Raw genomic sequence first — 11455 nt, 5'->3', positions numbered from 1 at the left:
GTACAAGCCGCCCTTCCATGTACGGTCCTCCCCTTCCATGTACAAACCTCCCCTCGCCGCCCCCCCATGTACTAGTCTCATGTGCCCTTTGGTCTGGTGGGGCTGAATGAATGCAAAGTGAATGAGTGACTGGAAGGGTGCTGATTTGCTCTGGTGTTATTCACCTCCTCGATGGAGTCACACAGACACAGACATGGAAAGCAATCGAGGTGACAGCGGTACAAATGTCATCAGATAAAGAAAACCATTGTGAAATTTTTGATTACCATACTTCGGTTTATAGTTGGACCATAAAATACGTGTTTAGTAAATACAATAAAAACTCCATGGTAGTTATGCGTTTGACTTTTTTTTTGGTTGCTGTTACAGAGACTTTTTATGTAAGGTGTTTGCAACTCCTGAGCATTGCAGTGGTCACCGTCCAGTGCACAGCGCTGCTCATGTTATGCCCGGGCCACTCTGTAAAACTCTCATGTGTGTCCTGAACATTTTTTTGCATGCTAAGCTCTCAGTGAAAGTCCATAATATTCCGCTCGAATCCGATTTGAGCGCGATAATAACGCTCCGCGTGTGATACCTTTTTGGATCCTGGGAGCGTGCTGTGCAGTGCACCATTCCCACACAACAGGGGGCGCAACATTTAACTGACTTCACTGTACATGAACAGCTCTGAGATATTTCGGAAGGGCATGAGTGCGGGACCTTCTTTTTATTCAGTCCCGAGGCAATGTACAGCTTCACTCGACGTCTTTCTTAATGAAACGTGCAAAGCTAGTTCCCAGAGTTTCTTTCTCCCGGTCCACAGATCTCATTGCTTGGTCAATTCGGAGCAGAATCCACAGAGAACTAAAGCCAGCACTGCAGAGCAGATGCCTGAGAGTGTTTGTATTGCATGTTAAGAGGACAGTAGACAGGGCCGTGCTGGATTAACTGGCAGGTGCCGTCTCAGAAGGTTTAAGAGCTTTTTTCTTGTTGAGGGTCGTGTTAAGAAGAGCTAGCAGTCTGGTTTGAGTTTGTGCAGCGAGTTGTCTGGTTTGGCCAGGGCGCTCAGGGTCTTTTTGATGCGGAGAGCAGTCAGCCTGGCAGCTGGGCTCTGGTACCAGGATTCCTTCATCAGTTTGGCAAGAGAGGACAGAATCTAAAGAGAAAATAAATTGAAAACATGAGCTCTGTAATGTATATACCTTTAAGGGGGGAACTACTTTTTACATCTCATGTATACTGTAGTACCGGCAGTGACCACACCTGTATATAGCACTGAGTAGTAATCTGTACAGATCAGTTCCACTGTGAGCCACGTTGAGTAAACACCTGTTGTACCGTTTCTCCTGCAGTCTGTGTCTTATTACACACGGACGCAACATTGGCGACGAGGCAAGTTCGAACCTACCTGCAACTCTGCATCACCTCCCGGGGATTCATTCCTAGAGATCAGTGGCTTGGAGGTCAAGACCAGAGACTCGGGCGTCGACCACGGGCAACCGCCCAGTCATCCAGCGATGGGCTAGAGCCCGACCGAGCAGCACAGCAAAGGGCCGAGCAGCGTCGAAGAGAGGGAGAGAGAGAGAGGGCAGAGCGCACAGGGCGCAGCCGGTGTTCAGGGGCCGAGCAGCGTCGGAGAGAGGGAGAGAGAGACGCACAGAAACCCGCGAGGCGCCGCCATTGCCACGAGGACCGCCGAGAGCGGCGTTGGCAGCAGCGCAGGAGAAGCGCGTGAAACCTACAGGGCGCCGCCATTGCCACGAGAACCGCCGGGAGCGGCGTTGGCAGCAGCGGGGGAGGAAGGAAAGCGCGGGAGACGCCATTTTAAGTCATTGGGAGACGCCATTTTAAACCACACCCAAAATGCCAAAGAGTGGCAGTATCACCGCATTTGACAATGAAGTTGAAGATTGGACTACATATGTCGAACGAATAGAGGTGTACTGCAAGGCAAATGAGGTGTCAGATGACAAGAAAGCGTCGGTATTGTTAAATTTAATGGGTGCAAAGATGTATGGTTTATTACGAAATCTAGTAACCCCAACGAAGCCAATGGAAAAGAGTTTTGAAGACATAGTAACGACACTACAGGAACATTTAAACCCCACACCGCTGCTGATAGCAGAAAGATTCAAGTTTCACAAACGGAACCAGCATAAGGATGAAAGCAATGCTGATTATTTAACAGAACTGCGCAAACTATCGAAACACTGCCAGTTTGGAGCGGGACTGGCAGATACCTTAAGGGACAAGTTTGTGTGTGGGCTTCAAAGTGAAGGAACCCAGAAACGGCTTTTATCTGAAAAGGACCTTACGCTGGAAAAGGCTTTCAGCATTGTGGTATCATATGAAGCAGCAGCACGGGGCGCTGCAGAGATACAACAGAGACCACAAGAATATGGCACAAACAAAATGTCATATGGAACAGAGTGGAAAAGTAGGACACATAGCACGAGTCTGCAGGTCGGGAAAGAAAACCAGCAATAAGAAACCTACCAAAGGAAAGTACAAGAAGGTACATAAGATGACGGAGAATAGTTCAGACGAACAAAAGAGTGATAACGACTCCGAAAGCAGGGAACTGAGTTGTCTGAAACTAAATAATGTGATCACAACAGAGGATCACCGAACCATTTGGGTCACTCTCAAGATAGCAGGAGTCCAGGTAAAGATGGAATTGGACACAGGATCAGCCCTAACAGTCATAAACCGACGGGACTACGAGCGGCTATTCTCACACATACCCTTGAGAGACACAAAAATTATTTTGAAGATGTACACGGGGCAAAAAGTCTACCCCAAAGGAAAAATAAGGGTGGCCGTTATATATAACGGTAAGGAAACACCAAAACTAGACCTGTATGTATTGCAAGATGGAGGAACACCATTACTGGGACGTGAATGGATCCGGAAAATACAACTGGATCAGCATTCCATACAGGCACTGACTGTGGCTGACAAAAAGGATGACGACGTCACACCTGGGCGACTGTCAAAGATCCTAACTGACGCGAAAGAAGTGTTCCAGCAAGGACTCGGAACACTAAAAGGCATGACAGCAACGATTAAAATTGAAGAAAACGCAAGCCCAAAATTTTTTAAGGCCAGACCTTATGCGATCCGCCCAGCCGTCAAAGCAGAGCTGGAGAGTCTGGAACGTTCAGGTGTACTGTCCAAGGTAGACTGGAGCGAGTGGGCTACACCCATCGTCCCTGTCATGAAAAAGTCGTTGAGCAGCATGCCTGGGGAACCAAGGAAGGTTCGCATCTGTGGGGACTTTAAGGTAACAGTGAACCCGGTCCTTCACACCGTACAATATCCACTTCCGTGGATTGAAGATATTTTCGCCTCGCTATCTGGAGGGAAACGCTTCACTAAGATTGATCTGGCCCAGGCGTATCTGCAAATGGAGGTAGAAGAAGCATCAAAAAAATACCTCACAATCAACACCCATAAAGGTCTCTACCAATACAACCAGCTGGTATTCGGGGTAGCATCAGCTCCGGCTATTTGGCAGAGGGCAATGGAACAAGTCCTGCAAGGGATCCCAGGGACCCAGTGTTATTTGGACGACATCCTGGTCACGGGCGAAAATGACAGTGATCACCTTGCCAACCTGGAGCAGGTGCTCATTAGATTGCAGGAATATGGGCTCCGAGCTAACCGCCCCAAATGCGACTTTTTTAGAAAACAGATCTCGTATTGTGGCCACGTTATCGATAAAGAGGGGTTACATAAGTCCCCAGAGAAGATTGAGGCAGTAGTCAAGGCTCCAGCACCGGAAAATGTGTCACAACTGAGGTCGTTCCTCGGGCTGGTAAACTACTACCATAAGTTCTTGCCAAATTTGTCTACAATACTACACCCACTGAACACCCTACTGCAAACTGGAGTGCCATGGAAGTGGAGTGACGAATGTAGACGAGCTTTCCAGAAGAGCAAAACACTAATCACATCGAAAGAGGTATTGGCCCATTACAACCCGGCATTACCAATTCGGTTGGCATGTGATGCGTCACCCTACGGCATTGGAGTGGTGCTGTCGCACAAATTCTCGGACAGCTCAGAGAGGCCAATAGCCTTTGCGTCACGATCACTAACCTCAGCCGAGCGTAACTACGCCCAGATTGACAGGGAGGCCCTCAGCCTAGTGTGGGGAGTGAAAAAGTTCAATCACTATCTGCACGGGCAGAAATTCACCTTGCTGACTGATCACCAGCCTCTTGTCTCCATTTTTAATCCGAAGAAGGGCGTTCCGGTGATGACTGTGCAACGACTACAAAGATGGTCACTTTTTCTAGGGGCGCACCACTAGGAGATTGAATATAAGGGCATGAAACAGCATGGAAATGCTGATGGGCTATCACGCCTGCCACTGCCTACTGCGGAGGAAGCACCAGCAGTGGATCCTGTCGAAATATTCCATTCGACTATAGTTGAATACCTACCGGTAACTAACGCTTGTATCGAAAAGGAAACCTGAAATGACCCGACACTGTCTCGGGTATATGATTTGACGGTGAAGGGATGGCCAGCACATGGCGACTCACTGTTGCCAGCATTCTCGACAAGGAGAGAACAGCTGTCAGTGTACCGGGGGACCTTGATGTGTGGATCCCGAGTGGTAATTCCACCCAAGTTAAGGGATAGAGTGCTCAATGAGCTTCATGAGGGTCATCTGGGAGGGGTAAAAATGAAAAGCCTAGCCAGGGCTTATGTGTGGTGGCCGGGAATCGATAAACAAATCGAGGACCTGACCAAGAGCTGCTCAGGATGCCAGAAAGTCCAAAATGTACCACCACAGGCCCCTCTACACCCATGGGAGTGGCCCTCATCTCCATGGCAACGGGTGCATATTGATTTTGCTGGTCCATTCATGGACTCAATGTTTTTAATAGCCGTGGATGCGCACTCGAAATGGCCTGAGGTCATGAAAATGTCCTCCACCACCACGGAGAAAACTATTGCAGTCCTACGGACCATTTTTGCCAGGAATGGCTTGCCAGAACAGATTTGCTCCGACAACGGACCACAGTTTGTTTCCAAAGAGTTCCGGAGGTTCTTGAAAAAGAATGGGGTAAGGCATTACACATCCGCCCCGTACCATCCAGCCACAAATGGATTGGCTGAGAGGTTCGTACAAACCTTTAAGAAGGCCGTAAGGGCCATGTACAATGACAACATTCCGCTGCAGCACAAGGTGGACAATTTCCTGTTCGCCTACCGGAATGCGACACATGCAGTCACCAACCAGGCTCCAGCCATGATGTTCTTTAACCGAAGGTTAAGATCTCACCTGGATTTGCTCAGACCAAACGTACGAAGAGATGTTGAGAGTAAGCAATTCCAGCACATCCATGAGAAGCCAACAAGGAGCTTCAATGTAGAGCAACCAGTCTTGGCCCGTGACTACCGAACAGAAAAATGGCAGCCAGGAACGATATGCACACAGCAGGGCCCACTAATGTACACAGTGGACGTTGGGGATAGCATCGTGAGACGCCATGCTGACCAGATCCTAGAGTCACAGGAACAAGTCAACCCCATGCCTCGCCCATACGTACCTGGTGATGAACCCGACGTACAGGTCGCATCTACCCCAGAAACAGTAGCATCGGAAGCTGATGAACCAACTGACGACAGGGGGCCAGAATTGCCTCCGCGCCAAGAGCAAGACACTCGGGAAAGGCGCTATCCAGAAAGGATCAGGAAGCCTCCCCAAAGACTGAATATATAAATAGACTATTTTCAGCTAATGTTACATGTTAAAAGTGTTAATTGTAATTAGTTCGATATTTAATTGTTAAATGAGTGTTAATCTAAAAGGGGAGGAATTGTAATGTATATACCTTTAAGGGGGGAACTACTTTTTACAGCTCATGTATACTGCAGTACTGGCAGTGACCACACCTGTATATAGCACTGAGTAGTAAACTGTACAGATCAGTTCCACTGTGAGCCACGTTGAGTAAACACCTGTTGTACCGTTTCTCCTGCAGTCTGTGTCTTATTACACACGGACGCAACAAGCTCGTGGACAGAAAATGGGGCAGCGACTAATAAATTGCCTTTGATGTTGTCCACAGTCAGTCGATGTTTCTTTATATACAAGATGACAACACAGTTGGAAGAGAGAATTGAGGAGATTACTCCACTGGGCCACCTAGTGGCCAGAACCTGCAACTGCACTGTGACAGTTGACATAGCAATTTGCAATAAAAGAAAGACTTGCATTTATGTAGCGCCTTTCACACCCTCAGGACGTCCCAAAGCGCTTTACAGCCAATGGAATACATTAGTCACTGTTGTAATGTAGGCAAACACAGCAGCCAATTTGCGCACAGCAAGCTCCCGCAAACAGCAATGTAACAATGACCAGATCGTCTGTTTTTTTTTAGGTGTTGGTTGGTAAAGGTCAACAGAAAAACATGACAAAAAATCTTGACAACAGGAAGTAAGGTTTGTGGACACAAAGTGTATTTCCTAGGTAAGAGTTTTAATAATATATAGAGAATTAATTCAAACCACAGTAAATAGTTCACTATGTGGGAGTGCTGAGGATGGGTTGGTGGCGATGCTGCAGTTATACTGGGTGTACTATTGCGGAGCCTCACCCCCCAAGTTGATGTTACTGTCTTTTTCCTTCGTCCATACATGTACGGCTCACTTTTTATCTCCACTTTAAAGTGTAGTGGAAGTTATCCAGTGGCTTGGCAAATGCATTGCCCACTGTGGAAGTGAGTCAAACAGACCGAGGGGAGGAATCACTCACGTGGCAACAACGTGAGTGCATTCAAAACACGTGCTCGTGATTTTGCTACACCTAGTAAGAGCCGATTTGAGCTGATCAGCTTCGATGGACGGGTCACATCGTCCGCATGCCCGATACGAGACTCCCAAAGCAAGCGCTCTACTTGGAGCTCCGACATGGCAAGAGAGCCCCAGGTGGGCAGAGGAAACGCTTCAAGGACACCCTCAAAGCCTCCTTGAAAAAGTGCAACATCCCTGTGGTGTATGTGCCTTTAAGAGCAATTGTGGTGTATGTGCCTTTAAGAGCCCCAGGTGTGCGTAATGCCGGTAATTGCCACTTGGGCTATATAAGCCTGTGTATTGTGTATATCCTTTAGAACCCCCCCCAGACTTGCTTAGTAAATACCTATGAACCAACTCCTGTCTTCAGTGTCTTTATCTACACACGGACACTACAGTGGCGACGAAGTGGAAACGGACTTACCTGCAATTCGGCAGCACCTCAAGGACATCGATTCCTCCAGCGTCCAGAAGACTCAAGGAAGTAATAGAAACTGTGGTTTCACCAGCTGGCCAAGCTGGTGGCAGGTACTGCGCTAATCCTTCCTGGGCGTCAGGCTGGGGCTCCAGCGGCGGGCTCTACAGCTGAGACAGGCAGCGAAATCGGAGGCAAGCAATAACGGACTGGGAGGGTGCACTCGGGAGACGGCCGGCGCGGCAAGCAGGTCAGCGTTTAGACCTCCGTCGGGAACGAGTCTCCAACAGTGAATAAACGGAAACCACAGTAAAACAGCGTTGTTATCGGTAGCAGCGGCGAGAAAGCGCAGGAAGCGCCATATCGTTGCTACAGAGAGAAAAAAAAAGCGCGGGAAGCGCCATATTTTTTTTGAAATGCCTAAGTCTGGCAATATTGATGCTTTTGATAACGAAACAGGGCCTAACTTTGGCAATATTGATGTTTTTGATAACAAGATAGAGGATTGGACCACATATGTAGAAAGAGTGGAGGTGTTTTGCACCGCAAATGGAATAGAAGATGAAAAAAAAGCTTCAGTGCTTCTGGATCTAATGGGCGCAGAAACATACAAGCTGTTACGCAACTTAATCACTCCAGCCGAACCGATGGACAAGAATTTTGAGGAGATTGTTGATACCCTACACTGCCAATTCGAGGCAGGACTGGCAGATTCTCTGCAAGACAAATTCATCTGCGATCCCCTAAGTGTAGAAACACAAAAAAAGGTACCTTCTGGAAAAGATTTAACACTGGACAAGGCTTTCAGTGCAATAGGAGCGGCAAAGATACAGCAAAGGCCACAGGACTTCAGCACCCATGAAATGACACGGGGTTTCGAGAGATGTTATCGCTGCGGCAGATCCAACCATGACCAGAGGGATTGTTGGTTCAAAGAAAAAGCATGCAGGCGATGCGGAAAGATGGGACACATTCCACGTGTATGCCGATCTGAAAATAAAAAATCGACTAACGGGAAAAGAATCAATAAGGAAAAGCACAGAAAGGTACAAATGATGACGGACAGTAGCTCCAAAGACCAGAAGAGCGATAGCGACTCCGGGAACAAGAGACTAAGCTCTCTCAAATTACATAATGTAATTGCCAATGAAGATTACCAGACCATTTGGGTTACCCTCATAATAGCAGGGTCCCCAGTTAAAATGGAGCTAGATACAGGATCAGCTCTAACCGTAATAAATCGACGAGATTACGAGAGGCTATTTTCGCATATACCTCTAAAAGACACATCCATTATCTTAAAAACATATACGGGGCAGAAAGTATACCCCAAAGGAAAAATAAAGGTGCCTGTGGTATACAACGGCAAAGAAATACAAAAGTTGTATTTATACATTCTACAAGATGGTGGTCCACCATTGTTGGGACGTGAATGGATAAGGAAGATACGTTTAGACTGGCACTCCATTCAGGCACTGACGGTGACCAGTAAGGAAAAAAACAATGATGACATCATACCTGAACGATTAAAAGACATCTTGGCCAACGCCAAAGAAGTGTTTCAAGAGAAACTAGGAACCTTGAAAGGCATCACCGCCTCAATAAAAGTGGAAGATGCAGCAATTCCAAAATGTTTTAAGGCAAGACCGGTGCCATACGCAATACGTCCGGCAGTTGAGGCAGAGCTGGAGAATTTGGAAAGGGCAGGCGTATTATCCAAAATAGATTGGAGCGAATGGGCAACACCCATCGTTCCAGTCATGAAAAAAGCATTGAAAAATAACTCTGAGGAACAGAGAAAAATTCGCATCTGTGGGGACTTTAAGGTGACTGTAAACCAGGTCCTTCACACGGTACAGTATCCTCTTCCGAGGATAGAAGATATTTTCGCCTCACTATCCGGAGGAAAACGTTTCACAAAAATTGACTTGGCACAGGCATATCTACAGATGGAGGTTGAGGAGGCCTCTAAAAAGTATCTCACAATAAACACACACAAAGGCCTGTACCAGTACAATCGACTGGTTTTTGGAGTAGCATCAGCTCCAGCTATCTGGCAAAGAGCTATGGAGCAAGTCCTGCAAGGGATTCCGGGGACTCAGTGTTACCTAGACGACATCCTTATAACAGGAGAAAACGACAACGAGCACCTTGCCAATTTGGAGCAGGTGCTCACTAGGCTGAAAGAACGGGGCCTACGAGCAAATCGCCCCAAGTGCGAATTTTTCCAAAATCAGATATCATATTGTGGCCACATAATTAATAAGGAAGGGTTGCATAAGTCACCTGAAAAAATTGAAGCAGTTATAAAAGCCCCAGCACCTGAGAATGTTTCACAATTGAGGTCATTCCTGGGATTAATAAATTACTATCATAAATTTTTACCGAACTTATCAACTATTCTACACCCTCTTAATGATCTTCTACAGACAGGAGTGATTTGGAAATGGAACGAAGACTGTAAACGTGCCTTTCATAAATGTAAAGACTTAATCACATCCGAGAAAGTTTTGGCTCATTACAACCCATCACTACCAATCAGACTGGCGTGCGATGCATCCCCTTACGGCATAGGAGCGGTATTGTCCCATAGGTTCCCTGATGGCTCGGAACGGCCGATAGCTTTTGCGTCACGCTCATTGAACTCAGCTGAGCGTAACTATTCCCAGATAGACAGGGAAGCACTCAGCCTGGTATGGGGAGTGAAGAAATTCAACCATTACCTACACGGACAAAAATTTACCTTGCTGACTGACCATCAACCCCTCATCTCCATATTCAACCCTAAGAAAGGTGTCCCCATTATGACGGCACAAAGACTACAGAGGTGGTCCCTTTTTCTAGGGGCACACCAATACAACATTGAATACAAAGGGTCAAAACAGCATGGGAATGCTGACGGTTTATCGCGCCTGCCGTTGCCAACGATAGAAGAGGCACCTACAGTAGACCCAGTAGAGATATTCCACTCTACCATAGTGGAATGTCTACCGGTGACAAATTCTGCCATTGAAAGGGAGACCAGAAATGACCCTACTCTCTCACGGGTCTACGATTTAACAATGAAGGGATGGCCAGCACATGGCGAGCCACTGTTGCCAGCATTCTCACAAAGAAGAGAACAGCTGTCAGTGTGCCGAGGAACCTTGATGTGTGGATCCAGAGTGGTGATTCCACCCAAACTCCAGGATAAAGTGCTAAAGGAGCTTCACGAGGGGCATCTGGGTGGAGTGAAAATGAAGAACCTAGCTAGGGCGTTTGTATGGTGGCCAGGTATCGATGGAGACATCGAAGACATGACCAAGAGCTGCCTAGGATGCCAGAAGGTCCAAAATGCTCCGCCACAGGCCCCTCTACATCCATGGGAGTGGCCCTCATCTCCCTGGCAAAGGGTGCACATCGACTTTGCTGGTCCATTTATGGACTCAATGTTCTTAATCGCAGTTGATGCACACTCCAAGTGGCCGGAGGTAATAAAGATGTCCTCCACCACCACGGAAAAAACCATCACAGTATTAAGGACCACATTTGCCAGGAATGGGCTGCCGGAACAGATATGTTCTGATAATGGACCGCAATTTGTGTCCGAAGAATTCAGAAAGTTCTTAAAGAACAATGGGGTAAAGCACTACACGTCTGCCCCATACCATCCCGCCACCAATGGATTGGCTGAAAGGTTTGTCCAGACCTTTAAGAAGGCCATAAAGCCATGGGTAATGAAGACATAAAACTTCAGCACAAGGTGGATAACTTCTTATTTGCATATAGGAATGCAACACATATGGTTACAAACCAAACTCCCGCCATGATGTTCTACAATAGAAACCTAAGATGCCGGCTGGATTTGGTCAAGCCCAACATCCGAAGGGACGTGGAGAACCGGCAGTTTCAGGGCATGAATGAAAGGCCAACTAGGGCCTTCCAGATAGGCCAACCGGTTTTGGCCCGGGACTACCGTACCGAGAAATGGCAGCCTGGAACTATCTGCACACGACTAGGACCACTGATGTATACCGTGGACATCGGAGAAAGCATAATAAGGCGCCATGCTGACCAAATCATCAAGTCATCCGAAAAGGGACAACCTACACCACCACGCTATACATCTAACGATGAAGTAGAGATACCCATATCTACCTCCGATCCGGTGATACTGGAACCCGATGAACCCGACACTGGCCTTCAAGCCGAATCAGCCTTGCCAGAAGAACCTACTACACCACCAGAAACTACTACACCCCCGAGGCG

The 11455-nt window shown here is 47.4% G+C and overlaps 1 protein-coding gene across 4 annotated transcripts in view; it reads right to left on the bottom strand.

Annotated features, from left to right (window-relative positions):
- Positions 1–332: 332 nt before the first annotated feature.
- Positions 333–11455, bottom strand: part of LOC147096985 (activin receptor type-1-like) — a 184864-nt gene continuing 173741 nt past the window's right edge. For all 4 annotated transcript variants that reach the window (XM_085972694.1, XM_085972691.1, XM_085972693.1 and 1 more), the window contains one exon: positions 333–1138. In XM_085972694.1, coding sequence (XP_085828820.1) covers positions 995–1138 — 144 coding nt within the window. In that variant the 3' untranslated portion in view covers positions 333–994. The remainder of the gene's footprint in view (positions 1139–11455) is intronic.

Source organism: Somniosus microcephalus, chromosome 33 (assembly GCF_052327205.1).
Source record: "Somniosus microcephalus isolate GS21.2 chromosome 33, FLI_Smic_1.0, whole genome shotgun sequence".
Taxonomy (NCBI): Eukaryota; Metazoa; Chordata; class Chondrichthyes; order Squaliformes; family Somniosidae; genus Somniosus; species Somniosus microcephalus.
Note: the sequence above shows the minus strand (reverse complement) of the source record. Positions and strands in the feature narration are given on the sequence as shown.